Here is a 27,888-nt window from a genome sequence, read left to right on the forward strand (position 1 = left end):
AACACATGTGGAAGTCAGTGACGAGTTCGATTTTGGACTCGATTAGACAAAATTATTTATTTATTTATTTTGAATGCAAAACAAGACAATTTGCAGAAGAGCTGGGATTTATGTTTCAGCAAGATTTAGGGAATAGGGAGACACAATTAAGCATATCAACATTTTTTTTGTATATAGACACAGCACTTGGATTTATTACTTTATGGAATGCCAGACACTGTCACAACAATAATTGAAGAAAACCACAACATAATTATAAGGAAAAATTGTCATAAAATTATTATGTTTGGTCAAATTCTAGTAGTCCCGGAATATAAAAAAAAATTGATTAAAAAATCATAAATCAATTTTCACACTGAAGATATTTGTTGATACAGATATACTTAGACCATGACTCTTATAATCTTTGCTATAGGTGTACAACCTACCACATTACTTCAACATAATCACAAAAATTTACACACATAAATCATAGCATAAGTTTGTCATTACATAAGCTTAAGGGATTCATTGAGTGGAAAGTTTCCTAATCATAAGCAAATATTGATCTCATTTTACAAGAAGAAAACACAAAATTTTGACTGAAAGAGTATATTAATCACACCTTGATACTACAGTCTACAGTAGGTAAAGAAAGCAGAGATAGTGTGATATTTTTGCAAAGATCTAGACAGATGGGAAGAACTTGTTGAGATTGAGAGGCAGAGAGTAGAACTCTTCACTCCTAGTATCGGTCTTGTAAGACCGGAACTTGTCCCACCAATGCATGCCTCTGTCCTTCCTCGTAGTGGTGTCCTTGGGAGGCATAGTCAGGTCCAGAACCAGGCCCAGAAAACCAGCCACAAATGGCTCAGACGAGAAGGGCACGTTGATCATGTCGTTGAACTGCACAAACATTCATGTCTAGGCTCAAATGCTCGAAACCAACATTAGTGAAAGGAACGAATATGGGTGGCTTCTTACCCATCTTGCTTTGGTGTGAACAGGTCCATAGCCTTTCAAAGATTCGTACTCGTTGAAGTAGTGTGGCACGGACAGTCCCATGAACACCGAGAATGCAAGAATGAACTTTGTCCTAAAACTGTTGAGATTGCAGAACTGCAGGAAAGTAAGCCCACCAGCACCTGTTTGTAACAATCAATGTACCAATCAATATAATTTGGATAAAGTAAGATCAACACACACATTAGTCATTACATACCAACATAGGCAAAGAGAAGGCAATACAGAGCAGCGACGATGGGAGCAGGGATTGAGGCGAAGACAGCTCCAAATTTAGCTGAGGTTCAAATGAGGAAATAGCCTTTTTAGTAAACAAACATAATTCATGTGCATGCTTGCAGAGTAGTAATGGTGACTACTTGCCTAGTATGGAGAAGAACAGCATGAAACCAGCAGATATTTGTATCACTCTACGGCTGCCAACGCGTGTCAGCCCAAGCAAGCCGGCATTTTCACTGTAACAAAGACAGTGTGAGTGCGTGTCTGTGTAGTATTTGTGTTGTGATGAATTGATGATGATGAAAAAGAGGCAACTTACACAGACACCGATGATCCAGTTCCCGTTCCAAAGATTCCGGAGAACAATATAGCTACACCCTGTAACAATTAGGTTTGATTTAGACGAATGAGATGAGGTAAAGAGAAAATAAGCAGGATGCAAGTCCTCATACCTGCCATCCGATGCCACGGCTGAGAACAGAATGTGGTACGGGAGTTGCACTCGCATACCTTGACACAGCAATGAAAGCACCAGTTGACTGCACTTCACAGATTCAGATAATCAATGTCAACAATGTTCAAGAAAATTTTTGTACTGATTAATAATTTTGAGAGACCTCAACAAGGGCTACGAATGAAGTTGCCATCATGGCAAATGATTCTCCAGCATGAAAGCTTGGAGCTCCCCATTGAAATGGATACGGAACTCTGATCCTGCAACAACGCGCCTCGCACTTTAGATGTGTGTACAGTTCACTTTTTACTCTCTCGTTCAATTTTATAATACTCTTCTCACCAAGGAGCAGCGCCTATGATCCCAGCGCGGTCAGTTCTGCAGCTTAGCTGAGTCGTGATTGGCACGTTCTTGTATGCTCCTCCCACAGTGAGTAGGTGAGCGTATATCCAGACGATGATCACAGAGAATAACACTGCAAACCGATCAAACACATTTCTCCCTCCTTTCATCAGATGTGGCAAGTACTGCAAAGCAGCCATATTAGGATTAGTTATGGAGTTACATGCTAAAGATTCTTGCTATACGTATTCGATCAGACATGATCGTCTCTCACCTGTGAAAATATCACAAGCAAAACAAGCTGAGGCAGTCCAATCTCCACACATTTTGTAAGCTGGAATCACAGATCAAAATGGATATCATGTAAGAAAGGAAACAGAACCCCTAAAAACTTGCTTGCATTCTTCACATAAATGTTACCAGAGGAAAGCCTAATTCATACAGACCGAACCCGGTGAGAGCTACCAATGGAACTGTGGAAAGGGGGCTCATTAACCTGAAATTTTGAACTTCATTACTAAATTTATGTCCTAAAACAAGACCATTGTACAGACGCATACCACACGAGGCGTGTCACCTGGTCACGTTGCGCCACAGGCCACTGAAGCCAATGACAATCTGAAGAGTGGAAGCTACGATCATAGCCCCTTGAATTCCCCTCATAATCTTCTTGAATTTCTATAAATGAATGAAGGCATCAAGTTAACTAATTATCGAAAGAGGGTGAAAAGGGAAATGATTTGATGATCACCTCATAAGGATCCAAAATATCACTATATCGGCCAGCTAAGACGATAGACAGAGTGGCGGGCACAAAAGTGTAAGAGCCTCCGATGACAGCCGGTAGCCGAGTGCCAAACAATGTCTGAGCAAGAGTGTTCAAACCAGCAACAAACTGTAGTGTTTGAATCATCAAAGCTTTCTCTTCCTAACAGGGGACAAATCCATTTTGCCTCAATTAAAATCAAGAATTTGTGGGACTTATTCAAAACTTATACAGAACTAAAGCATATCCTTACTTTTCCTCCTCCCATTTGGGGGACCAAAATGGAGGGTATGAGCACAGTTGTGCCAAGCATCACAAGAAAGTGCTGGAACCCAAGCAATATGGCCTCAGCTTCATTTATAAACATCGCCAAAATTTTAGAAAACATACAATTCAAATTACAGTAGTATAACATTACTAATGAGAAAATATGGAAGAAGGGCTCACGCCATGGAGGTGGGCTAGTTATGCAGAAAGAAACTCCGGGAAGCTGATCCTTGACTGGATGCGGCATTAACTCCTCTTGCTTCGGCGGCGGCGCTGCTGCTCCCCCTCCTGCCATGATCTCTGCTTCTTTTTCACCCTCACTAAAAAGCCTTAAAATCCAAACAAAAATGCCAAATCTCAATTATTACAGCCCACACCTCAGACAGAACAAATCAACAACATTAATAAATTTACCAAAAATGATGGAAAACAACAAAGTCTTTTTGACAGCGCAAGTGATCAAGAAAAAGAAACCATGCAAAGTCCCTGCCACAAAATTAGTAGTACTGTTTTTTTTTCTACTGTGAGTGAAGTTTTGAGGGAGAAAGATAAGAGAGTACTTCACACACAGCGGAAAAGGACTAACAACCTTCGTCAAGAAATTCAAGAATATGATAAAGCAAATGTGAATATGGGCCTAAAAACAAGGCAGTGGTGAGAGGAAAGATGGCAAATAAAAAAAAAAAAACCAATAAAAGAAACAAGAGAAAGAAAAAGAGTAAAGAGATAAAGCAAAAACATAAATACAACCCTAGCACCTTCCTAGGCGATTCTGTGTCATGCAATTTCAAAGACTCACAAAAAATAAAATCAAATTCAACTTCTCTGTGAAGCAAAAGATAAAGCTGTGGAGCATCTTGCCACCTTTGTTAGACCAGCCACACATAATGAAAACTAAGAGCATCTCCAATGCCGGCGTCAAAATCGCGACGCCGATTTTTCGCCGACGCCGGTTCTGACGCCGAACCATTGGAACCGGCGTCGGTGAAATCGGTGTCAAAATCGGCGTGGCCATGCCGATTCGCGCAATGACACCGGTTCCGACGCCGATCCTCACGGCGCCATTGTGGGTCCCGGATCGGCGTCAAACCGGCGTCAGATTTTATTTTTTATTTTTTATTTCTTTTGAAAACACTATATATATGCGCTTTGAACGTCATTTTCATTCGCACCATTTGTTTTAACGAGTACTCTTTCTACCTTACTTTCTGTTCAAGATCAATAACGAGCAATGGAGAACAACTACGAAGGTACTCCAGTGACTCCCGGGGGATGGTCTCAGACTCCCCCGCCTCCCGGTGTAGGGTCTCAGACGCCCCCGACTCCCGGGGTAGGGTCTCAGAAGCGTTGGGCGACGGAGACGAGGACGGCGGCGATGAGTGATTTTGTTTTACTTTTTTTAATTAATGTACTTTTTAATTTTTGTACTTTTTTTAAATTATTGTACTTTTTTTTAAAAATTAATGTACTTTTTAAGTTTTAATATTATTATTCGAATTTTCCGTATTTGTCTCGTAAATTAAATTCCGTATGTTGATACGAGTGTAAATTAAATTATATAATTGTTATTAGTGATGTGGATAGGTAGTGTGAAGACTATGTGATGGCTATTTGATGTCCAGTTGATTTGGCAGGAGAATTGTAGGATTGATGATGTGGCAGTGTGAAGGCTATGTGAGGGATATTTGACGTTTATGAAGATGCTCTAATACTGCTACTCCACTGTATTCCATTTAATTAAAAATTGTACATGCAGATTTAGAAGAATTTATGTTGTGGGACAAGTTGCTTTTATTTGGGTATAATTAAAGGCGATAGCTTCTGCAAGAATACACTATAGAATTTAGGCTCTAGGCCTTCTGCACCAGCCATAAAAGTCCAACATTGGGACGCTTGGCATGATCTCATTAGCCCAATGCTGCTGGACATTGTAAGGTCACCTTAGAAATGGCCGCACGCTACTATGGTCGGAACTCGGAAGTGTCCATTCTTTAGTGGAGTAATTTTTTTACTTACTCCTCTCAACAATAAAAGGTCAATTTGATCTGAGTTTTAAAAATTATAGTAGTAATAAAAAGTTAGTGAAAATGTCAATAGAAGGTAGTCCTACTTTATTATAGTTTTATACGTGAGTGAATATAATTAGTTGAATGTGAGATTCATTGTCAAAAGTTATAAAAAAAAAAATAAGACATTTATTGATGGAGGGACGAAAATGATAAAATGAAAGACTTAATTTTATGGTGGTTCAATACTAAAATGTCTATAAAAGCAAAAATATTCAAAATCCATTTTCTGAAATTATTTTGAAATTGTGATACTACTAAAACTCTCTTTGGTTAATAATTTATGCTTTCGACGTTCTACGACATCATTGTAATTTCGTTCTTTACATTTTACGAGAGTATAATATGGGTTTTGTTTAATTAGTGTTATGAAAGGGGAACATTTGCAGGGTTAAACACCGAATGGTTTTTTTGTATAGAGCTAATTTTTTTGCTGAAAATTGATACTACTATTTTCTATGAACTTAAAATTTAGTTGCAAAAAAATCATAATGTTATGTATGTAGTAAATTTTCCATGATATGGAATTTTGATTCGAATTGGGATAAAATTTGAAACTCAAATAACTCACAAAATCGATTCAACTCCACTAAAAACAATACTATCATATTCTGTATTAACCAGTTTGTCCACCTACAATTTGACATGTAACATTGAATTTAATTTAGGGAAATATTAAATTCTTGGAATATTGTTTACAAGGTATAAATTTATGATATTAACTATCAAGTTTTAACAAAAATACAAAATTTTAACAAAAATTGTGATTTTACATAAAATCACAAAAATCTACTATAGGAATATTGAATACATATTCACATGGTATTTCTATATATACCTTCCCATTCTTAAGGAGGTGTGGGCTGGGCTGGGCGAATTTTTGTCATTTTGAAATAAATGGGCTTGAGTTGGGCCTCTGATTTTTTTGAACTTGTTACAAAGGTCCTGGGCTGCATTGCTTTAAGTTTCTTTTCCCCACTGCATTACTAATTGTTGCCATTAAAGTTAGCAAACTCTCAGGATATAGATCATTTGTCTCTGAAAATAAATGCAAATTCTAGTTCTGAAGCAAAACTCAAGAAAAATGAAGAATTGGATTAGGATAATAAGAAGAAACACAGATTTCTGCCGTTGAGTTGTATGACTGAGAGTTTGTTCATATATGTAGTAGCTATGGGCTGTAGAGTAAAATACTGTAAATAATTATTATTTAAAAAAGTGTTTAAAATCTTATCTTGAAAAGTGAGAACATTAAAATTAGTTTCCCATATTTAGTGGAGAAAAAAGAACACCGTATATGTGTAGGAGTTTGGAACTGATTAAAGAAAATAATAGTGACACAAAATTATTATAGTGAATGAAGAATACTTCCAAGAAGGAAAGTTGTTGAATTGGCTCAACCATTCACTAAATCTGGAATTCCCAAATCATATCAATGTTTCAAGTTTCAATGGCAGCAGAAGCTTCCCTCTCAATCTCCCTTCACTTGCAGCCGCACCACCACCACCACCTCCCAGCCGCAACCCACCGACACCCATTTCTTCAATTCCCCAACCACAAGCAACACAATAACTCCATCTCTCTCTCAGCCTCCCACTCTCCCTCTCCCTCTCCCTCCCCCTCTTCGTCCTCTCCCTCATTACTGAATCCGCTTCAAACCGGCCGATTTCTCACCGACGACGACCTCGAGAAGCTCGAGCTTCTCGGGAACTACAGCTACCACCAGCAATTGGAATCCGGGCTTCTCTGGGTTCGCGCGATGAGGGAGGAGGAGATGGACCTGACCGTGACTCTGCTGTCCGAGTCCTTCGCGGAATCGATGATGATGGCGAGCGGTTATGTGAAATTGTTGGAGTTCTTGGTGAAGAATTACTTGATTGAGAGGAGGGAGATGATGCCTCACAATGCTACGCTTCTAGGAGTGTACAGGGAGAATGGGGAAGAGGATTTTGAGCTGGCGGGAACTGTGGAATTGACTTTTGATGGAAAGGGGGCGAATGCGAATCCTCCTACTCCTACGCCGCCTAAGAACTCGCCTTACATTTGTAATATGGCTGTCAGGAAGCCTCTCAGGAGGTATCAATTTAGTACTATTATCTTTTTATTTATTCTTCATCTGTGTATTAGCTCGCCTCTATCAAGATGTGCTGTTTACTTATATAAGCATAAGTAAAGATTTTAAGCTCAAACTGTAGCAATCATGAATCCATCTGGCAAAACCAGGCTTTGGCTATAGATCAAGTTTCTCACTTAGTATATGTATGAAAAATTAAATTGGAAGTTGGGAAGAGATGGGTGAATTTCTGAGTGATATTCGTGTTTTGACTTAAAACTCGACCACCGTTTGAGGTATTTGATTAACTGCTGGCTTACCGTTGTGGAAGCAAATGGAATACGTTCTACGTTATTCTTGGGAACAGTTATTTCTATGTTGAATATCATCCTTCATTAGTTTCATAATCTTATTGGTTATCGAAGCATGATTCGAGTCTTCATGTAAAAATGCATTCCAGGAGAGGCATTGGCTGGCATTTACTGAGAGCGGGCGAAGAACTTATTACAAAAATGAGTTCATCTAGGGAGGTCTATCTGCACTGCAGAATTATTGACAAAGGTCCATTCAACATGTATACAAAAGCAGGTTACAGCGTTGTTCAGACGGATAGCATCTTGACCTTGTTAACGCTACAGAGGCGGAGGCGCTTGATGCGCAAAGAACTTCCTGCCTCTGAGGATGCTTCTGCTGTAGATGCTCCTCCTGATGACCAGCTTATTGATGAACGGTTGTAAAAATGGCCTTTGAGGTACGAATCAAGGGGAAAATGTTGGAAATTTCCCATCAAAGCTTCTCATGTATTTGCTATATTTTTTTCACTTGCTGAGAATTGTTGCTGTACACTATACATGACCAAGAAATAGACTATACCCGCTACCAACTTCTGCACACGGCATAGTTTCATCAGAGGTGTCTGAAGGCAGAAGAGTAATTAGCAACATAAGTTCCACTTTGTTTTACCAAGTTCAATGGTGCACTTTGTAATAAACAATTATTCTGATCTAATCTAACTTCGGTGGGATGTTATGTCCCAGAAAATGGCCCAACTCTCCCAATTAGTAGGTCAATGTAGCTTAAGTCTTCGGACTGTGTCTTAGGCTGAGTGTTATGAATGCCATCACTTGTATCCATTGACCATTGTTGTTACACTGATGGTGCTCTTAATTTGGCTGGTTGACTTATCTCATCTTTCCATTTTACTTGGGTTGATAATTTTTCATCTGTTTTTTCTTCTTTTCTTTACCATATAGTCTGGTGAATTTTCTTTGCGGAGCTGCATTACACTCCTATAGTTACTGTGTTATATACTTATATGGGATTTTCTCATCTGTTTTTTATTTGCTTTAGTGCCTTACACTCTTAGTTATTGTGTTATATGGGTGTGGAATTCCTATTATTCGAGTTACTCAACGTTGTATTTTGATAGAACTGTAGTAAGAATCCAGATGACTTTTTTTTTGGTTACATACAAAGGAGATATGAACTCCAGTGACCAGAAATATCTATATCAAAACACAACAGACTAAAATTCTTATGAGTACAACAGGCACATGTCACGTCGACATGAATGGTTTTTAGTTGGAATTTATGATTGTTTTGTTGAGTAGTATCAGATTACTCAGAAGCACACCGACATCTCTGATGTGTTTGAGTTGAAGCATTTACCAAACTTTGAATGGTTCCCTGTTATGAAGATTTAGGGAAAACCTTGCGGTTGACTGCCCATCTTATTAAACCTTGCGGTTGACTGCCCATCCTATTCTGTTGTAAACAGAATCACTTTGAGTGTGTTATGAACAGAATCACTTCGAGTGGTTTCACAACATTCTAAGTGCGTGCATCGTCATCCCTAATCCTTTAGAGTTGATGTAGATGATCAGTTGGAGTTCTTTCACACATTCTATCATCGAGGGCCTCTCATGACTGTCTACTCGGATGCAGCGTGATGCCAGGTTTGCAAACATGGCTACTGACTCCATTGTGTATGAACTCCGTCCCATTTCAGGATCAATCACCCTTTTCAGTTTCTTCTTGTCATTTAATATGTGCCTAACCTGTGGAATTTGATATGTACACCACTTTATATTGGTAACAGGTTTAGGATGTTCAAAGAATGTATATATTATTTCCAGTACCTGGATCACTAAATTTTGATCACTTGGTCCTTGGGTCAGGTCTACTGCTCTTCGTCCGGTCAAAAGCTCAAGTAGCACGACTCCAAATGCGTAGACATCACTTTGTAGAGTAAGTTTCCCTGTCTGTTGCAAGTTAGACATCTCCATGTTAATCCCTCTTGCCATTCCATAAATTAAGGTTAGAAATGGTTTGAAAGTCCTATCTCATGACAAAAAAAAACTAGATATCCCTCCTTTACTCTTTTATATTAGCTCCCACTTAAGGCAATGATCTCCAAGATTTATAAGACTGCAAATGACTAATTTTACAGATATCCAGGTTAACTGGTTTGTTAGGTTTACTCAATCAAGGGGATGTTTGTTAGAGTCCTAGCTTTATCAAAAGTTTGCAAGCAAAACAAAAATAAAAGAGTTGATGCTTGTAAATAGTAAAAACCAAGAGAAAATGTACATAGAATCAGTAACAGCCTTAATATTAACATTATTTCGGCCTAGTTCTGCTTTCTTTCAGTATATTCTTTAAGTGCATTCTAATTTCTAACTGAGATGGAAAATTTCGAAGCCCCAGTATTTGTTTGATTTTGAATGCCTTTATTATGTGCTTCTACTCTCTAAGTGGAACTCAAAATTGAACCAAAGAGGTAAGGGATTAATTGGAACTCAATTATTATAACTAAACATGTATTTGAAGTTGGTATTTGCATTTATATTTCTTGTAACTAGTAATATCTTTCTTTGCTGAGGTTGTTAGTCTTATTATGGAAAATCATTGTGCAAGTAACAGATTAGCTTATAGTAAGATAGCTAGGAACAATTCTACATTTGTTCTAGAAAATTAATGGAATTCCATTTTAATAAAGGAGATTAGATTTATTCCGATTGGGGGAGTGACGCACAAGGGTTATGCGTCGTTATTATTGAACGACGCACAACCCTTATGCGTCGTTGGGTAACGACGCACAAGGATTATGCGTCGTTAAAAGACGCATAAGGGTTATGCGTCTTACCCTAATGACGCATATCCCTTATGCGTCACACTGGTAAGCATTCCCGCCTGTCACCCGGGTGACCCGGGTCCGATCCCCGGCAACGGCGCATTTTTTTAAGTGATTAGTATTTGATAAAAATGAGTTATTCTAAACATTTGTTTTTGGCAAATAGATATTACTCTTATAAAAGAATTAATTAAAGAAGTTAAGAATAAATGCCCAATCTAATTGGTCCCCCAAAACGAATACATGTACATTGACAAATTAATTTATACTTCTATTATCTATGACCACTGTTTATTTTATTTTATATATTAAGTTTATTTTTGAATATCTTAAAAATTACTATTGTTTATGCCGTTAATGGTATAATAACATAAAAATCAAAACTTTATTCACTTATAGATTACGCTTATATAAAATACATGGCATAATATTATATACTATTAATTAAATAATCCAAGTCTTTATGTTATAAGAAAATAAAATAATGCTTATTATAAAATAATTTCCAAAAGTTCTTGCTGCAATATTGATTAATGAATGTTCTACCCACTATTATAAGAAAATAAAATTATAAGAAAATAAAATAATGCTTATTATAATAGCGGTGACTATACTCTAATAAATAATAGTAATAATAATAGTAAAAATGCACCGTTTCCAGGGATCGAACCCGGGTCACCCGGGTGACAGGTGGCAATGCTTACCAGTGTGACGCATAAGGGTTATGCGTCATTAGGGTAAGACGCATAATACTTATGCGTCTTTGAACGACGCATAAGGGTTGTGCGTCGTTCAATAATAACGACGCATAACCCTTGTGCGTCACTCCCCCAATCGGAATAAATCTAATCTCCTTCATTAAAATGGAATTCCATTAATTCTCTAGAACAAAAGTAGAATTGTCTCAAGATAGCTATTGTTGGATCTATTGCTTTAATCTCCCAAATTTCTGGTTCAAAATGTCAATTTTCAGTCGTCGGCTTAGAGAATTTAGTAAAAGAAGTCAAGAAAGAAACCAAAACATCATACATTCTTTAAGATGAAAACAATAGAAAGAAGTTTGTAGTCATACCAAGGTATATTCGGGATCAAAATAGCCAAAAGTGCCAAGCACTGTTGCTGTTGTAATACAAGTTTCCTGGCCTTCTGGCATTAATTTTGCTAGCCCGAAGTCTGATATCTGTTAATAAGGCTTTTGATGATAAGTCTTAATATGCTTATGATAACAGTTGTAATATGTTAATGTTTCTGGGAAAAAAATGTGACCTTTGCTTCCAAATTAGCATCGAGAAGAATATTAGTGGATTTGAAGTCTCTGTGGACAATAGGAATCCCAACATCAGAACCTGAATGGAGGTATGCAAGTCCTCTTGCTGCTCCGAGAGCCACTTTCAGCCTTGATGGCCAATCAATCTTTACGTGTTCGATTCCTGTAGGATGATTTGCATATAAACCAACGAGGCAATGGAAAATGTAATAAGCAAAAACCTCTTTTTATTAGCCCTAACTAACCCACCGTTTAAGTGATCTTGCAGGTTCCCTTTGTGTAGATACTCGTACACCAGAAACCTTTGCTTCCCATCTGCACAGTATCCAATCAAGTTGACGAGATTGGGATGGTCCAGTCTGCTCAGAATATCGACCTCTACGCGGAACTCCCTCTCTCCCTCTGCCTTCTTGAATGGTGGTAGCTCCATTTTCTTGATCGCCACAACCTGTCAATTCAGATACAACTTATTGTTACAACTTCTTATTTAAGGTATTTTGTTTACTGAAGAAAAGTGCGACTCCAACATACCTGCCCGGACCTTAGAGTGCCTTTATATACCCGGCCAAAGCCTCCTTTCCCAAGCAGGTATTCATCACTGAAGGAACATGTCGCCTCCTCCATCTCCTTCACCGTGTATACTGCTGATGCAGCTCTTCTCTTCGGCGGAGGCCCTTTGCACTCGATCTGCCACTGCTCCACAGGTTTGTACACCCCTAAACAACCACTAAAATCTCAGAACTGAAACATAAATATCATCATATCATCTTAGGAAGTATGAGAAATAGAAAAATTACACGGATTGGTCTGATCCTCGGACTTGCTTCTCCTACGTTTGTTCCACGCAGAAACTAATCCAAAAGGCATCTTTTGTTGCTTTGGTCTAGGAAGAAGTAGTCCTAACACAACAACATAGGAGTTGAGATTTCCTTAAACTAGAAGCAGGTGTAAGAATGAGGCCGGAGAGAGGTTATATTGTTTGGAAGTACGAGAATCGGTATATGAGTGTGTACAAAGCAAGTGAGGTAAGTTAGCTTTGAGCATACTTAGTTCCAACAACAACCAGGATTTGGCACTTGAAGTTAAAGAAAGAGGTGTAATTTGCTTAGGTTTGTGCATGCGTATGTATGTCTGAAAGGGAAAGAGCATCTGCAAAATCTTGTTCCATAATTTCTTGTTTTGAATATTTGTGAGAATGAGAAATGGTGTGGTTGAGGGGTGGCTTTCATTGCTGCTCCAAATCAATCTTCTGTTCAACTTCTCATTTGATCGCACGTCCTTGTTCTTCAAAGCAACTTTTGTTTGTTAGAATACAACCATACTCATATTTTTATTTCTCGGTTCACTATTATTTCAAACTATTTAAGAATTATGGGCTTTTGATGATTCTTGATTTTTTTTCACTAGTTTGGAATGAATGTGCGCCATATCTTGAAAAGATTTCCGTTTGTATATGGCCTTTTTGAGGAATGAGTTATGGGTTTCAATCAAGAAAAGAATCATTACTTCCCATCTACACGAAGTATACACTACCCTCTCTTTGTTTTAGAATTCGTTGTACAATTTATATAAATATATTAATAAAACAAGGAAATAAATACATATCCTACCAGAATTATTTTTAAAAACAGCCCTAAAAACAATTTAGCCATTATTAAAACTTGCGCACAATGGTTATTCCCCCCTTAGAATGTAGTAACAAAGAGTATCATAATAAGAGTAAATAGAATTGAAATTTATTATACATCTACAAAATGGAAAAGAGAGATATTAAGTTTAGATCTAGATCGTTGAGGTTATTATTATAGGCACCAATGTTATTCTATCCATTTTATAAAAAAATCAATAAAACTTCCTCATAAACTCCGGTGATTATGGTGGCTCAAATCGATTGAAGGGAAACATCGTACAAACAATGTGGTGCTTCACTACAAATCATGCTCTCAGATTGAATTCTTTATTCCAGATTCAAATGAGATAAATAGGACTTCATATTCGTCAAAACTCATCCACATTTCTATTCTTATTGAACCAAAACTCCAGAAAATCAATTAAGCAAAGGAAATTTGTGAGCTTTGAATATATATATAGCACTAAAGTTTTTGCTGTTTCACGAGATCTGTTAGACCGTACAGTGTTGTGCATTTTATTTCTTTTATTTACCAGTAAAACTATGCAGCCGTAATGTAGCAAGCCACAAAATATCTTTTCAATAATATATCTATCAAAAATTCTCAGTTAATATTCAAGTATTTTACACTATCATCATTTCCTACTTTTATGTTATGATTATTAATTTTGTCTTGCAGTAAGAGAAAAACAACGGCGGGTGGTGCTCAAGGACGGAACCAGAAATTCGAATAAGCCGGTGCTGAAATTTGAATAATATTAAAATATTTAATTTTATATATAATATAATATTTTTTTATGAAATCTTATAGTATGATCATTGTAATGAAAAAAAAATCAATAAATCTATATTCTCAACTTCAGACAAATCATAAATCATAAATTATATCTCAAATCTGGCTCTAATTAATTCCCAAATAAATAAAAACAAATTACTCCATCTAATTCATATATCAATATCATAATTTCTAAAATTGTAATTTTGAATCAAAAAATTACTAATAAAGTACAAATCCTCAATTTATTATAAGTAAACAATTTCTCTAATTATTTTAAAAAATTGCAGATACTCTAATTAAATTTTACTAGAATATTAGTGGGTTGGTAAATAAAAGCAATTATTTCATTAAATAGAAAGAAGGAAGTAGGAAATACTCCTACTAAGCAATTATTCCATTTAAATAAAAAGGAGTAATTAGTAGGAGTACTCGTTATTACACAGAAGGCAATAAACAGTAGCAATTTAATTTGAATAAAAATATATAGAAAATCTTGTTGATTTGTTAAAAGGGATAAAGTCGGTTAGTAGCCTATAGAGTAAAATTTTATATATCTTCTTCCTTCTTATATTCTCATCTCATTCATACACTCACACATTTACAGTCAAACTTTCTTGCTCCGGGCGACGGGTAACCATGGCTGGGGTGTTTCCGGCGTCGGCCAAGCCCCCGCTGGAGCGGCGGCTTGGCCTGCGCTAGGTCCGTCCCTGGTGGTGCTGGAGGAGTTGGAGCTGGTGGTGGTGGTGCTGGAAGAGTTACAGTAAGAGAAAAACACTATAGGTAAAATGATAACCTAGGCAAGCAATCTGTAGTACATAGACAAGCAATTTGTGATATATAGGCAAGCAATTTGATATATGGTTTCAATCAATCTGCAATACAAAATCAGAGATAATCAAGCAATATAAGATACATAGTCAAGCAAGCTTGCCACGTGACAAGTTAAAGTTGAATATGCTCCTAAATCTAAGGGTTCTCATTAATAGTAGATTGTCATTTGAATTTGGGTTGCCATTCTAGTACAACCATGTAGAAATATATAGATATTATGACATCTAAGATATTATAATAAGATTTTAGATTCAATTGGATCAATGATAGTGAAATTGTTCAATTGGTGATTTTTAATCATTCATTCTTGGTTACTTTTGTAGTGTTGCTTATTAAATGATCCGTTCAAATTAAATACTCCCTATCCTATTAAACCCTATCCTATTAAAAATGAAACATTTTCCTTTTTGAGTTGTCCCATTAGAAATGAAACGTTTCTTAAAATAGAAATAATTTTATCTCACTTTTTTATCTCTCTTACTTTACTCTCTCTTATTTAACCACAAAACAACACTACATAAAATCTCATACTGAAAAGCAAACGTTTCATATTTATTGGGACGGAGGGAGTACTTGGTTGTGTAAAGACTAAAGTTCAAATTTGATCGTTTACATTTGCTCTAAAAAACTTTTAGGTCCTTTATATTAAGTTTGTTACTTTTTGGTCTCAAACAGTATGTTTTGGTCCAAAGTTAGCCTTTTCCATTAAATTCGACTGTCAAACGTGATTTATTATTGCTTAATTGTGAATCTAATTAGTCAAATTAACCTAATTAATTAATACTATTAAATTTTATAAAAAAATTTAGCCTATAATAAAAATTAACTTACAACTTATACAATATGTTATGAAAATTAAATTAAATTAAAAATTTTAAAATAATTTATCAATATTTTTTTACCTATAATAAAAATTAAATTTGTGAATATTTATAAATTTTAACTATATTTATTTTTATTATAGGTAAGAAAATATTTTATAATTTTTTGAATATTATAAAAATTATTTTATAATTTTTAATATTTTTATTACGTGTATTGAAATATTTTATGCATAGTAATATTTTTTATATAAGGTAAAACATATTTTATAGATTTTAATTATTGAGTTAGTTAGGTTAATTGGTTAATTAGATTTATAATTAAATCACTAATTTGATCAAATTACATTTGTCCGTTAAATTTAACAGAAAAATATTAAATTTAATAACACATTGTTTGAGGGCAAACTTAATGTAAATAATAAAAAAATATTTTAGAAAAAAGGTAAATGATCAAATTTGAACTTTAGTCTCGTTTAAATTGATATACATCATCCCATTGGAATATTGGATAGTTGGGGAGTAATTTTGAAAGATTTTCAATTTATTTTATTGAAGAAATTTGCATGATTACATAATTATAGATTTGATTGACCATATCCAAATGGATTTCAATTTATATTTAATTCGATTGAGATTAAATTCAATGGTAAATTTCAATTGATTCTTGATTCATTCGAGTATGTGAGATTGAGAAAAGAAAGAAACTTCCATTATTATTCATTCTTAATAAATAATAACTAATGTTATTCTTTCTAATATTATTATTCTTTGTTATTCTTAGATCTTGTCTATGAGATTGAGAAAAAAGAATAACTTCCATTATTATACATTCTTAATAAACTAAAATTCCTATTAATCATTTTTGAATATCCCTTCCCCCATAGAGATATAGAATAGAAAGAAGCATTTTGATTTCCGTTACGTGACAATTTAGCAACGCTCGTAATTACTTATTTATTCCCTATTTATAGAAATAAATAAATAAATAAATAAATAACTAGTATATAAATAAAAGAAAGTGTGGTCATTAATGTTTTGTAACTGCCTACTGTATTTCCACCTGCTGAAATTGAAGGTCCAACACAAGCAATTAATTACATATCCCTCTCTCACCCATCTTTTTTCTTTCGGAACTAACTCATACCCACCTTTTAACTTCTCAATTAATTCATCACCTCATACTCTTTCAACAATAATGTACTACTACAACTGACTAAAATTCAAACATCAATCCCTCTGTTTTATTAACACTACCTTCCTTTCTAATATATTATTGATTATTCTTTTTTTACCTATTTCCCCCAAAAATGAGTATTTTATAGTTTCATATATCTTGATTAAAAAAATATACTACCTCCGTCCATAAAAAATAGTTTTGATAGTACAAAACACGAGTGCTAATACATAATTGATAAAGTAAGAGAAAGAGACCGAAAAAAATTGGTTGGAGTATTATTAATGAAAAATTGGAATCACTTTATTATAGAGTAACATACTATTATAAAATGATTATAAAGACTAATTTTATTGGACGGCCGCAAATAAAAGAATAAAACTATTTTTGGTGTATGGCTAGCTGTAAAAAATTTCATTGCATTAAAGTAGAAAATACCCAGTCGAAATATTTTCAATTGGACTATCAAATTTTGTTGCGTATATAAGTCGTAAAACATTCATATAGGTAGTAGTACTATACCATCAATCCGTAAACTGGTAATTTTTTTGTCGTAACGCAATAAAAAATGAATAAATTAGTTGAATTGATAACAACCATGTGTGAAATGGTACGGTTGTAATTCAATAATCATTTATTAGCAGTAGATCTCGACGCTGGTTACTTTATCATCATTATCATAGCAGCAGACAGCATGGGTCAACTAGAATAAGCCCTAGTCTATTTCGAGACATATTTTTTTCACAGCCCTAATTAAGACATATTTTTAATGTCTAAACATATTAGAAGCAATTCACGAATTTGGGGTAGAATTGAATTGAGATTTGTAGCATAATGAAATATGGTTGGGCAAACTATAGTTGTGCATTAATAGATGCATGGAATCAAGTGGTTAGGTTGTTAAAGGGAATTGAATAGAATGTAGATATGCAGAAAGTGAGTGTATATAAAGAGGGGTGTGTAACGAGTTTTATACATAGCAATTAGCATCATCAAATTGTGATTGTGATACATATAATTAAGCAATGGCATCAAAGATTGAAATGGAGGTTGAGTTGAAAAGTGAAGCAGAAAAGGTTTGGAACAGCATGAGGGAATCCACGACTCTCTTCCCCAAAGCCTTGCCTCAGCACTACCAAAGCATCCAAATTGTTGAAGGCGATGGCAAGTCCGTCAACTCTGTGCGCCTCGTCACCTATCCACAAGGTTCTCTCCCTAACTCTCTCGCATTAATTTGATATTGTCTGCTTTGCAAGGTCAACTCCTTGTAAAAACTGTGTACTATGTGTTTGAGTTTGAGTTTGAGTGAATGAAGTTGTCATCATATCAATTCCAAAAATGCAGGAATCTCAGCAGTTTCAAGCATCAAAGAGAAGATCGAAGCTGTAGACGACGAGAAGAACTTCGTGAGTTACAGTGTGATAGACGGAGACATACTGAACTACTACAAGAATTTCAAGGGCAGCCTCAGCGTCAGCAGCAGCAGCAGCAATGGCGACAACAAAACTTTACTGAAATGGACCTGCGAATTCCACAAGGCCACTGAGGATACCCCCAACCCGGATTTCATCAAGGACTTTGCCCTCAAAACTTTCCAAGATTTGGATGCTTATCTTCTTGCTAATTAATCACTACTACTATGTTTCTACTTATGGAAGAAGAATTAATGGCTTCACCGAAGCACTATAATAAATTATCCATAAGTTTTGTTAATTACTTATATATCCTTCTACTAAATTAGTCCCTTTTTATATAAGTTTCCATTTTCACATTTGACTGGGAAATATAATTATTAAAGAAAAATTGAAATATTCGTAAACATTTACATAGATGCAAAAGTAGAGCATGATTATTAAAATATTGAAAATGGGGTGATGGAAAAATAACAACCCCCTCCAGAAAAAGAAAGTGCATGCATCTTCTGATGAGAGCATTATAATTTATAGTATCACAATTAAGATCAATCCACGTGATTAATATCCATAATTAAATCACACTTGAGAATCTTGCTGCAGAAGAGGGACCTTCTCATCCCTTGATGGACTGACGATCTTGTTACGACCGCCCAATTTACTCGCCTCCTCGTCCTTCATCTGGCCCCACAGCACGGTGTAGTACCCCACTCCGCAGATGAACGCTCCCGTAATGCTACACACATGCAACAACACCATTAATTGTACTAAACATTTAGATTGAAATGAGGTTTGGAATTGGTTTGATTTGATTTGATTTACCTTCCATAGTGAAAAGTAGTAGAAAAGAGCAAACAGCCAAAGGTGGTGGCGTAGGCAATCCCACAAGGCTTGAATAAGGCCACAAAAAAAGGCCCTTTCAAACGTGTACACCACATTTGGACTTTGGTCCTAATCAGGCTGCTGAATATTCCCTGTTATCATCATCATCATCATCATCATCATCATCATCATCATCATCATCATCATCATCTTCATTTAAATAATTAACCTTCATTTTTTTACATTAGTGTATTAATTAAAATTCTTACTGTTAAGACGATGACGAGGAGTTCAAAATTAAGCCCTAGCTTCCATGCCTCAGGATCCCTTTCAAAGTAGAGGGCCAATCCAGTTGTTTGGATGGTCCCAAACAAGGTGTAAAATGAGATTATTTTCATCACTTGTTTGCATATTTTCAGAGTTTTCGCCTGATCATTTATACAAATATAGTCAGTGATTAACATAAGTTATACTCCACTACATACATAGTTAATTAAAAAAATTGGTTATATATATTTATAAATACCTGGAGAAAGTTCCAGATGGCTAGAGCAAATGAAGAAGCAGCAAAGAGTTTACAACCAAGAACCCAGTTTTCATGAGTTGAAATGAAGACCAGCAGCGGCGGCCGCAACGGTAAGGTCAGGGAGGGAGCTTTGATGGTAGGGCCTTTGTAAAGAGTGAGTGAAATTGCACCACCAAAAGATATGAGGGTGCCTATCAATCTTGCTAGACTGCCTGACCTCTTCCAATCAAATTTTGTACTCCTAAAACAACATTTATTGTTCAGTAGTAGAATTAACAAACTATTCCATCTGTATACAATTTTCATGTTAATTAAGGTATTTAAATTTCAGAATAAGTGAAAACTACTTTTTTCTTCTCAAATACGACCAAAACTATAGTAAAATTGTTTTGTAATATGTGTACATGATTTCAAATAGTAACATGTCATAGATTAGACATTGAAGAAATGTCAGATATAGATGACTAAATGATAAAAAAAAGTAAGTAACTATATTAACAAAATGATACCAAAAAAAAAAACAAAAATGAGCCAGAGTTGAAAAGAATGACAATCACATGCATAATTATCGGATGCAACAGACATATGTTATGGAGTCCATGTCATACTGATCACTAATAAATACCCTATCTCTTCTCATATATTTACAAACTATCAAGTCATTAACTTCAACAACACTGTTTCTATAAATATTCATTAAATCGTTATTCTTTTGAGATTAGTTTAGTGCAGTAATAATTTGATCAGCTAGTCCTGCCTGCTCCCGAACTTGAACTGAGCTCCGTGTCACACATCCACACACGTACCTATAATTATTAGTGAGGTTGTGTAGCAAAGATGTGGCTGTAGTTTAGTGGTAAGAATTCCACGTTGTGGCCGTGGAGACCTGGGCTCGAATCCCAGCAGCCACACATCTCTCTTTTTATTACGCTTCTACTACTATTATTTTTTTAATCACTTTAAATTATGTGATCAGTTTAAATTAATTTTAAAATAAGTGATCAGTTAAGATAAAGTGAATACGTAACTTTAATAAAGTAGCATCAAGTGATCAGTTAATATCTGTTAAATTGATTTGATGAATCTCACAGCTCAGCGCAAACCAAATACACACAATATTCAATAACAACTCATTGATCTTCTCTTATACTATGAAAATAGCTTTCAAATTATTGACTCATCTTTTGCTTTTAGGGATAACAAATATGTAGAGAATAATGTCAATATTCAATTTCTAAATTATTCATTTAATTTGTACTACTACTTGATTAGCGCTTCATGTCGTATATATATATGTAAACAAACATTAATAGATATGTAGTAGGTGAAAAAAGATTAAAGTGAGGGTTAAGGAATAGATGAGTTTGAATAATTAAGCACCTGAGGAGTATGGCCAAAATGAAAGATAAAGCAGGCATCTGATTTGCGAAGCCACATGCAACAATGGGAGAGCTGTAGCTCAAACCCACAAACGCTAGGTTTTGAGAAATCGTTACCCTGCAAAGCAATTGTTAACAACATATAATTACTTATCTATGACAACTTCATGTGAACGTGTGTGCGTGGAGAGCGAGAGCAAACCCTATTAAACCGAGGACGAAGACTTGAATGAGAAAAGGTAGGGTGAGCCATGTCCCTTCCGACCTGACCATTTCACAAACAAACCATATTACTTAGTTAATCTACGTTACATGAATTCGTACGTTAAGCTTCACCTACATTTTATATATGTATACTTAAATACACCAAACACACACATAAATGTTTTAATGTTGTGGTTGAAGAAGAATCAAAGTAATTAATCTGGTATATACCTATTGGTATCAAAAAAGAAGGAATACGGGAGGAGAATGAGTGAAGAAAGGGCATTGGTATAGACAACAAACACGAAAGGGCTCATCCCTTTAGCCATCGCGGTGCTAGCCATGATTGTCAACCCAATAATGCAACCCTCCACCACAACCATGCTCCCGCATGCCATCACATCGCTTAACGCCACCCTCCTCATCTTTCCGCCCTCTCTCTATTAATCGTCTATTAGTATCTCTCTCTCTCTCCCTCCGGAAATGAATGATCGATCATGTTCAATTCTCCCTCACATTTATAGAGTCCAAAAGTTGCATTATGTATTTTCAAAAAGGAGAAGAAGGAATGCAATGTAACCTTTCATGCTCATGTGAAGCTACTTAGGGGACTTTGCAACTCGTTCTGACCCATGCATACTTAATAAAGCCCATACATCATACATATCTAGATTTTATTCACATATATTATTACATTTCTGCTCGTATTGTCCATTTCTGACCTACACCTTTATTACAAAATACTACTACTATTATTTGGTAATAATAACTTTTCCAAATTTGTCAATTTGTCGCTTGTCATATATACTTTAATTTATTTATTGTATGAGCAATTCTAACTTGTTTTTTGTTTCTTTTATTATTCCGCATCCGCAACAATTCATCTGTGTTTTGCTTTTTAACTACACTATTTGAATATACATTATATATCAAGAATAATGGACTTTATACTTCTAAAATTGTACAACGATGTGAAATGGTACAACTAGAAAAACACAAAACATGAGTTTGAAATAGTAACTTGGAAGTGACAATATTGAAAAACGAATAAAGTTGGATAAACGATAAGCAAAACGGAGGGTGATAAAATGACATAAAATAGCAAATTGAAAAAGTTATTTTGTTTATAATTAAGTCCTACCACGAAAAAAAAAATTGATGTGGGCCAGGGGGTCAGAGATGAAATCATTAAACTGGTTTACGAAAATTGGATATTAATGGTTGATATCAATAAAGACACTGCTGCCCCTCTAATTACGTGTACCTATAAAAATAGTAGGCCATTTTTACCTTTTTCTGTAATTACTGCTTCCTTTAAAAGCTCAAGAGAAGAAAATCAAATTAAAAGGTAACGAGATTAGTAGCAAGATCACTAATTGATTAACGTGTGATCCCAATAGTCTCTCTATATATATATGCACCAATTAAAGGTTTTGTTAGACAGTTGTTTAATTCGGAATAATAAATGGACGTCATTATTTTAATTAATTAATTAGTGGTTATGTAGTTTCAGTGTTTTTTAGTGGTGCATCAGCAGAATTAATTGCTGGGGTCTTGACGGAAACAAGACCTAACAATTCGTCACGTTGTAGCCAATTAATTATGGCATGTTTACGTGGAATTTTTTCAACTTTTTAAGATGATCTAAGCACGTTTTTTAGATCGATTAAATATTAGTATATCCTCGTCATTTAAATTAATTTGCTAATGATTATAAACAAAATTATTGCCATTGGTCGGTTCGGGATCAAATTAGATCTATATGGACAGAAACAGACCTATAATTTAATCCATCTATACTGACGGAGTTCAATTGCTATTGATATATTTCAATAATATTATTAACAAATCTACTTAAGAATTACCTATTCCTAGCTAGACTTAACCATGTCAATTGATTCATGTTTTTTTAGTAACTGATAAAGTGGTGCCTTTGTCCACAGTAGTTAGGGTAGTTTATTCATCTTAACCATTTAGGGGATGTGCAACACATATTTAGGGGTGCCCGATCGTTCGAGGAGTGCGGTCCGCAACAACCCCATATTACAAGAAGGAAGGGTCTGGTACGGGGCCAGGAGAGGGGTGGGAGACCCAACTCGGAGATGGGTCCGACGAGTGACGGAACTAAGAATTTAGAAAAGCCGAGGCTGAAATTTAACGGTGTGCGGCATAATGTCCCTGTTATCAGCAGAAGAGGCCAACCTTTATCCAGACGTATCAAAAATTATCAATTTATATAGTCTAAATAAATATTATTGTATTTTTATATTGATACAAATTAATTATAAAGATAATGTAAAATAAATTATTAAAATACTAATTTATACATAAACATAATACTCCTACTTATTAATAAATTATAAAGACAAGAAATTAATATAGTAGTACATATTATTACATATATACAGCAAGATTTGAAGAGTAATTAAAGATATTTAATTTACCAAATCTTCTTAAGAAATACTCCCTCCTTAATCCTCTCTGAAGCCCTAGTCTCTCTGTATCCATTCTCCACCATTTCTGCTTTCACTACTCTATGTAAAAGTGGCAGATGGCAGGAGCTTGGCCTTTGTTGGTTCCGTCTGTGGGTCCGATAAAGTGAGGAGTGTGCATGGCGGGGCTTCGGGCCGGACCGATAAATCCATGAGAGATTATTTGTAAGCAACACCTTTTTTTTAATTGAAAAATCACATTTAAAATTATTTAGTTTAATAACTTTCAAATTGAAAATTAATTTTCAATAAAAATTTGAATTTTAAATTAGAACTTTTTATGTATAATTAATATACTATCAGAAAAATTAATTAATCGTATTTTATTAATGTGATTTTAGTTATTTATTGTAATATTATATACAACAATATTTTAAAATAAATATAAAATTAGATAGCAATTAAAAAAATACTACCTGGTGGTAAGAGTAGAGAGCCTAGAGAGGTATGGTCAGCTAGAGAAAAGTTTGAGATTGCATAATTGTAGACTAGCCGTATAACACATACTCCATCTGTCTTATTAAATATGAAACGTAATTCAAAATGGAGTATTAAATATGAAATGTTTCCCTTTTTAAATTGTCTCATTAAAAATAAAATATTTCCTTAAATAGAAACAAGTATATCTCTACTTTTTTTTATATCTCTTACTTTAATCTCTCTTCATTAACCCATAAAACAACACTAACAATACTAGTTTTGCAGATGCGTGTTACTGATAAAAAACACAAAAAATTGGGATTCATATGCAGGCCGCAGTTCGTCTCTTTGTCCATTCGCGCCACCACCAAATCTTCGCCGGCAACCCATCCACAAAAATACACTACACAAGGCGTAGCTTCGTTGCTGTCGAAAAAGTTGGACGAAAAATTTGTTTGCATAAACTAAATCTTCATGCGAACATCAACGGTCACGAATTGCACCATTTTAGGATAGTAGCGAAAGTTGTCCGTATTGGGCTGTTGCCATTGAAGCCCAAATCTCTTTAGTAAAATACAATAATATAACGTCCGAAGCAAATGCCTTCTCTTATTTTTTTTCGAAAAAGTACTAGAAAATTTAAAAGCACTACATATATAATAGTAGTACGTAGTATATAATTTGCTCAAAATTTTATTATTCCTATTAAATTCTTTATAAAAATTAATTCCCTGCCTTTGCTTCGATGAAATCATCGGTCCCACAAATTTTGATAGTTGCATGGTATCCCAATATTTTATAAGTAAAAATTAGTTATACAAATAGTAAAATGTATTCCCTCCATTCCATCCTTAGTGGAGTATGTTCTTTTTAGCATGAGACTTTATGTAATATTATTTTATGAGATGATAAAATAAGAATGAGAAAATATTGAGAGAGTTATATTTCTATCTTTATAAAATGTATATAGGACATTCTAAAGAGAAAAATGTGTTGTTTAAAGTAGGACAGATGGAGTATTATGTTATGTAATTACTAATTAGTGTAGTCAAGAATAGGGATAAATAATGAAGGGAAAGATTGACTAAAAATTGAAGTGTGATACAAAATGGACACTGAAAATGGGATAGTTGAACACCTTATTAACTGCGTTTTTGCCCAATATAGATTACAAATTTCAAGCTAGTTGGCCCTGTTCCTGCAGCAGCGGCGTCGTATCCTTCCCGTCGTCATTGTCAATCACCTTCGCTTCATTAGCTTTTCCCCACAACACAGCGTAGAAGCCCACCACCACCACCACCGCTCCGAGCAAACTGCAACCCAATTTCAACCATATTAGCTAACCAATCCCTTCTCTCTTGTTAATTATAAAATTTTAGTATGTGTGCATTGATTTAGTGGTGGAATGATTAATATGAATATTAAATACTAAAGGTCTTGGATATGGGTCCACGATCTTTAAATTTTTATTTATTTATTAATTTTAAAAAAAGTATTATACCTTCCAAGATAGAAGGTCTCTCCCAAGACGAGGACGCCCGCCACTATGGAAACGATGACTCCAATTGGATGGAAAATGGATGCAAACACAGGACCCTTTCGTCTCACACACCACATCACTATGCTCAGTTGAAATACGTTCCCAAATAACCCCTGCATCAAATTTTGATTTTATATAGTAAAGCCGTGATAAGTCAAAAGCAAACTAAAATAAGATTTATTTAGGTAATTTTTAAGGAAGAGGTAATCGAATAAGATATAAGATTAGACATAAAATTTGATCATAAGTAATCATGCCAACCAAATTGACTTCTAGAGAGATTTTAGGATTAAATTCGTACCTCTTTCAGGTTTTTTGGATTAAATTTGCAAGCCTTTCAGAATATGAGATCCCGCCATGCAAACTTTTCATTTTAGGAGATTTTTACATTTTTCTCTTATTTTTTTTCTTTTTTTTGTATTCTCATCCCTTACAAAATACAAGAATGAACTAAACTATCCGACAAGAGATTTCAATTTTTAGAAAATTGAAATCTCTTGTCTTGTAGTTTGGTTAATTCTTGTATTTCGTGAAGAAAAACTGAAATTTTTTGTTGAATAAGATAGAAGAATATAAAAATAAGATAAAAATGTAAAAATCACCTAAAATGAAAAGCTTGCGTGCCTCATAAAATCTCTTGTTAGATAGTTCCATTTTTATATTTTATGAGAAAAAGAAGAGAAAAAAAGATTTAAAAAATCCCCAATTAAATCCCAAATAGCCCCCGGGTCAAAATTTCATACTCACAGGGGGTGTTCGGTTTATAAGATTGTATCCCGGGATTAAATACGTAGTGTGTTTGGTTCATGAGATTCAATTCCACAACTCAATCCTAGATGGATAATTATGGGATAATTAGTCTTAGCTAACCCCCTTGTGACTAAAATAATCTCGCAACTCTATCCTAGATTATATCTTGACACTATTTTATCTAGGAAACCGAACACCACCATAATATACTCATACCACCCCTATTAAAAGTTCAAACTTGAAACAGAGGCAGCCTACCGATAATATAACTGGAATGAACCTCCCTGTGGAGTTGAGATTGAGAGTCCAAGCGGCAAGGTCTTTCTCCACGATCGCAGACGCCGCAGCCGATACAAGGGCGATGAAGCAGCTGTAGAAGAGCATCAGAATCAGCACAGCAGGGCATTTCCTCACCACCAACGCCTGCACAATGATTAAGATCGCCGCCGCCGCGCTGTCTAAGGTCAGGAGCAGCCCCCCTATCACCCAATTAGAAGAGACTGCCGTCAGCAGATCACCGGACTTCCCCAAAAGCGAAGGCCCCTGGTACAGAGTCGCCAACACCGCTCCCCCGATCGAGATCACGGTGCCCGTTGATTTCGCCATACTAGTCGCGCTTCTGTAGTTGAATTTCTCCAGCCTGATTCATTAATTTGATTTTCAACATTGTTGAGTTTTGAGTATGAGTTGTATTCAACGAAATTAGGGCTCACAGTCACACACCTGAGGATAACGGCGATGACGAAGGTGAAGCCCGGGATGAGGTTGAGTATTGTAGTGGAGAGTGATGCAGAGCTGAATATGAGCCCCGTCATCCCCAACACCTGCACCGTGAATCTATATACGCCATTACTCATAGCTACATTTTTTTTCCTTAATCACAAATTATTTGCCGTACCCTATGAATCCGAGCAGGAAAAAGCCACACAAGAAGGCGGGGAGGAGCGGAGGATGATCAGATCTACAATCACAGCGAATATCAGGAAAATATTGAGATCTGCAGCGGAATTGGTGTATTGATTTACCTGTATATGGAGAAACAAATTGGAAGAAGAAGGATTGCAGAGAAGATATTGGAGTATGAGAGGAATGCGAAAGTAGTCATCCCGTTTGCTATGGCAGTTTCCGCTGCTAACAGCATCACCACCTGTGCTAACTGCACCGCCACCATTCCTATGTATGGAAGCGCCTCCACCATCCCCATCTCTCTCACACACCAATGGAGCGAGGTTCAGTTTACTATTCACTATCTCAAGTTAAAAAAACAAACAAGGTTGAATACAAAATTATATATATACACCTTTGATCGAGGAAACTCACATGGTTTCGTTTCGTGAAATCCAACAATGTTGCTTGTGAGTTGTGATAGTACAGAGAGTGTGATTAACTAAGTTTTAATGTGGCAATTAAGAGTTCTTTTTTAAATTAGTCATAATCAGAAGTACCACGATCCTAACTTTTTAAAGCATTGGTTATATATCTAATTTTAAGGTTCACGTCCAAATGTGGACCTAAATATTAGGAGTAACTTATTTGA

At 35.3% G+C, this 27,888-nt stretch overlaps 6 protein-coding genes and 1 non-coding gene across 16 annotated transcripts; 3 read left to right on the forward strand and 4 right to left on the reverse strand.

Moving 5' to 3' along the window:
• Window positions 1-510: 510 nt before the first annotated feature.
• On the reverse strand, window positions 511-3,778 carry LOC121801163 (nucleobase-ascorbate transporter 7-like). Its single transcript, XM_042200609.1, has 15 exons — window positions 3,465-3,778; window positions 3,231-3,379; window positions 3,037-3,134; window positions 2,769-2,945; window positions 2,595-2,695; window positions 2,438-2,513; window positions 2,292-2,351; window positions 2,018-2,202; window positions 1,839-1,935; window positions 1,674-1,760; window positions 1,541-1,599; window positions 1,366-1,457; window positions 1,202-1,279; window positions 964-1,124; window positions 511-885 (listed from the first exon to the last, which is right to left on the reverse strand). Exons 2-15 carry the CDS (start codon window positions 3,343-3,345, stop codon window positions 667-669), a joined length of 1,605 nt encoding a protein of 534 aa, XP_042056543.1. The 5' UTR covers window positions 3,346-3,379; window positions 3,465-3,778; the 3' UTR covers window positions 511-666.
• A 2,646-nt stretch (window positions 3,779-6,424) lies between these two features.
• On the forward strand, window positions 6,425-12,902 carry LOC121798182. Of its 5 annotated transcripts, none has more exons than XR_006050029.1 (5): window positions 6,425-7,192; window positions 7,630-7,920; window positions 11,838-11,989; window positions 12,080-12,273; window positions 12,418-12,902. XR_006050029.1 is itself a non-coding variant. In XM_042197054.1 (3 exons), exons 1-2 carry the CDS (start codon window positions 6,552-6,554, stop codon window positions 7,904-7,906), a joined length of 918 nt encoding a protein of 305 aa, XP_042052988.1. In that variant the 5' UTR covers window positions 6,425-6,551; the 3' UTR covers window positions 7,907-7,920; window positions 9,347-10,169. The 5 variants fall into 5 exon arrangements, 2 of the variants coding, with proteins under 2 accessions (XP_042052988.1, XP_042052987.1); XR_006050028.1 differs by having other exon boundaries at window positions 11,838-11,986; XR_006050030.1 differs by having other exon boundaries at window positions 11,838-11,986; window positions 12,457-12,902.
• LOC121798181 (probable serine/threonine-protein kinase PBL28) lies at window positions 8,536-12,508 on the reverse strand. Its single transcript, XM_042197052.1, has 7 exons — window positions 12,367-12,508; window positions 12,101-12,285; window positions 11,819-12,017; window positions 11,569-11,732; window positions 11,375-11,482; window positions 9,308-9,430; window positions 8,536-9,226 (listed from the first exon to the last, which is right to left on the reverse strand). The coding sequence occupies exons 1-7, from the start codon at window positions 12,434-12,436 to the stop codon at window positions 8,990-8,992; spliced, it is 1,086 nt and encodes a 361-aa protein (XP_042052986.1). The 5' UTR covers window positions 12,437-12,508; the 3' UTR covers window positions 8,536-8,989.
• A 4,860-nt stretch (window positions 12,903-17,762) lies between the features above and the next one.
• Window positions 17,763-18,519, forward strand: LOC121798479 (MLP-like protein 423). The gene is made up of 2 exons (XM_042197509.1): window positions 17,763-18,012; window positions 18,151-18,519. Exons 1-2 carry the CDS (start codon window positions 17,832-17,834, stop codon window positions 18,432-18,434), a joined length of 465 nt encoding a protein of 154 aa, XP_042053443.1. The 5' UTR covers window positions 17,763-17,831; the 3' UTR covers window positions 18,435-18,519.
• A 118-nt stretch (window positions 18,520-18,637) lies between these two features.
• LOC121798478 (WAT1-related protein At1g70260-like) lies at window positions 18,638-21,609 on the reverse strand. Of its 3 annotated transcripts, none has more exons than XM_042197506.1 (7): window positions 21,381-21,609; window positions 21,148-21,210; window positions 20,947-21,063; window positions 19,567-19,807; window positions 19,310-19,468; window positions 19,041-19,192; window positions 18,638-18,954 (listed from the first exon to the last, which is right to left on the reverse strand). In XM_042197506.1, exons 1-7 carry the CDS (start codon window positions 21,572-21,574, stop codon window positions 18,798-18,800), a joined length of 1,083 nt encoding a protein of 360 aa, XP_042053440.1. In that variant the 5' UTR covers window positions 21,575-21,609; the 3' UTR covers window positions 18,638-18,797. The 3 variants fall into 3 exon arrangements, with proteins under 3 accessions (XP_042053440.1, XP_042053442.1, XP_042053441.1); XM_042197508.1 differs by having other exon boundaries at window positions 21,148-21,226; window positions 21,381-21,575; XM_042197507.1 differs by lacking the exon at window positions 21,148-21,210.
• Window positions 20,406-20,477, forward strand: TRNAH-GUG. The gene has a single exon. It is a non-coding gene; the product is annotated as a tRNA-His (tRNA).
• Window positions 21,610-25,116: 3,507 nt separating the features above from the next.
• LOC121798878 (WAT1-related protein At3g28050-like) lies at window positions 25,117-27,747 on the reverse strand. Of its 4 annotated transcripts, none has more exons than XM_042198117.1 (7): window positions 27,652-27,747; window positions 27,377-27,555; window positions 27,250-27,312; window positions 27,075-27,188; window positions 26,610-26,991; window positions 25,563-25,714; window positions 25,117-25,374 (listed from the first exon to the last, which is right to left on the reverse strand). In XM_042198117.1, exons 2-7 carry the CDS (start codon window positions 27,553-27,555, stop codon window positions 25,239-25,241), a joined length of 1,026 nt encoding a protein of 341 aa, XP_042054051.1. In that variant the 5' UTR covers window positions 27,652-27,747; the 3' UTR covers window positions 25,117-25,238. The 4 variants fall into 4 exon arrangements, with proteins under 4 accessions (XP_042054051.1, XP_042054050.1, XP_042054052.1 ...); XM_042198116.1 differs by having other exon boundaries at window positions 27,377-27,559; window positions 27,652-27,727; XM_042198118.1 differs by having other exon boundaries at window positions 27,377-27,557; window positions 27,672-27,699.
• Between the last annotated feature and the right edge of the window lie 141 nt (window positions 27,748-27,888).

Source organism: Salvia splendens, chromosome 4 (genome assembly GCF_004379255.2).
Source record: "Salvia splendens isolate huo1 chromosome 4, SspV2, whole genome shotgun sequence".
Lineage (NCBI taxonomy): Eukaryota > Viridiplantae > Streptophyta > Magnoliopsida > Lamiales > Lamiaceae > Salvia > Salvia splendens.

Coding starts and splice junctions, on each gene's coding strand:
- LOC121801163 (XM_042200609.1), bottom strand. CDS start 3,345: ATGGCAGGAGGGGGAGCAGCAGCGCCGCCGCCGAAGCAAGAGGAGTTA. Junction 2,946..3,036: donor CCCAAATGGGAGGAGGAAAA/GTAAGGATATGC, acceptor GTCCCCTGTTAG/GAAGAGAAAGCTTTGATGAT. Junction 1,125..1,201: donor CCTTCTCTTTGCCTATGTTG/GTATGTAATGAC, acceptor TGTTACAAACAG/GTGCTGGTGGGCTTACTTTC.
- LOC121798182 (XM_042197054.1), top strand. CDS start 6,552: ATGTTTCAAGTTTCAATGGCAGCAGAAGCTTCCCTCTCAATCTCCCTT. Junction 7,193..7,629: donor GTCAGGAAGCCTCTCAGGAG/GTATCAATTTAG, acceptor AATGCATTCCAG/GAGAGGCATTGGCTGGCATT.
- LOC121798181 (XM_042197052.1), bottom strand. CDS start 12,436: ATGCCTTTTGGATTAGTTTCTGCGTGGAACAAACGTAGGAGAAGCAAG. Junction 12,286..12,366: donor CGAGGATCAGACCAATCCGT/GTAATTTTTCTA, acceptor GTGGTTGTTTAG/GGGTGTACAAACCTGTGGAG. Junction 9,431..11,374: donor TTGATCCCGAATATACCTTG/GTATGACTACAA, acceptor AACTTGCAACAG/ACAGGGAAACTTACTCTACA.
- LOC121798479 (XM_042197509.1), top strand. CDS start 17,832: ATGGCATCAAAGATTGAAATGGAGGTTGAGTTGAAAAGTGAAGCAGAA. Junction 18,013..18,150: donor CCTCGTCACCTATCCACAAG/GTTCTCTCCCTA, acceptor CCAAAAATGCAG/GAATCTCAGCAGTTTCAAGC.
- LOC121798478 (XM_042197506.1), bottom strand. CDS start 21,574: ATGAGGAGGGTGGCGTTAAGCGATGTGATGGCATGCGGGAGCATGGTT. Junction 19,808..20,946: donor ATTTTGGCCATACTCCTCAG/GTGCTTAATTAT, acceptor ATGTTGTTTTAG/GAGTACAAAATTTGATTGGA. Junction 19,469..19,566: donor CCATCTGGAACTTTCTCCAG/GTATTTATAAAT, acceptor ATAAATGATCAG/GCGAAAACTCTGAAAATATG.
- LOC121798878 (XM_042198117.1), bottom strand. CDS start 27,555: ATGGGGATGGTGGAGGCGCTTCCATACATAGGAATGGTGGCGGTGCAG. Junction 27,189..27,249: donor TTCCTGCTCGGATTCATAGG/GTACGGCAAATA, acceptor TGGCGTATATAG/ATTCACGGTGCAGGTGTTGG. Junction 25,715..26,609: donor TCATTCCAGTTATATTATCG/GTAGGCTGCCTC, acceptor AATTTGATGCAG/GGGTTATTTGGGAACGTATT.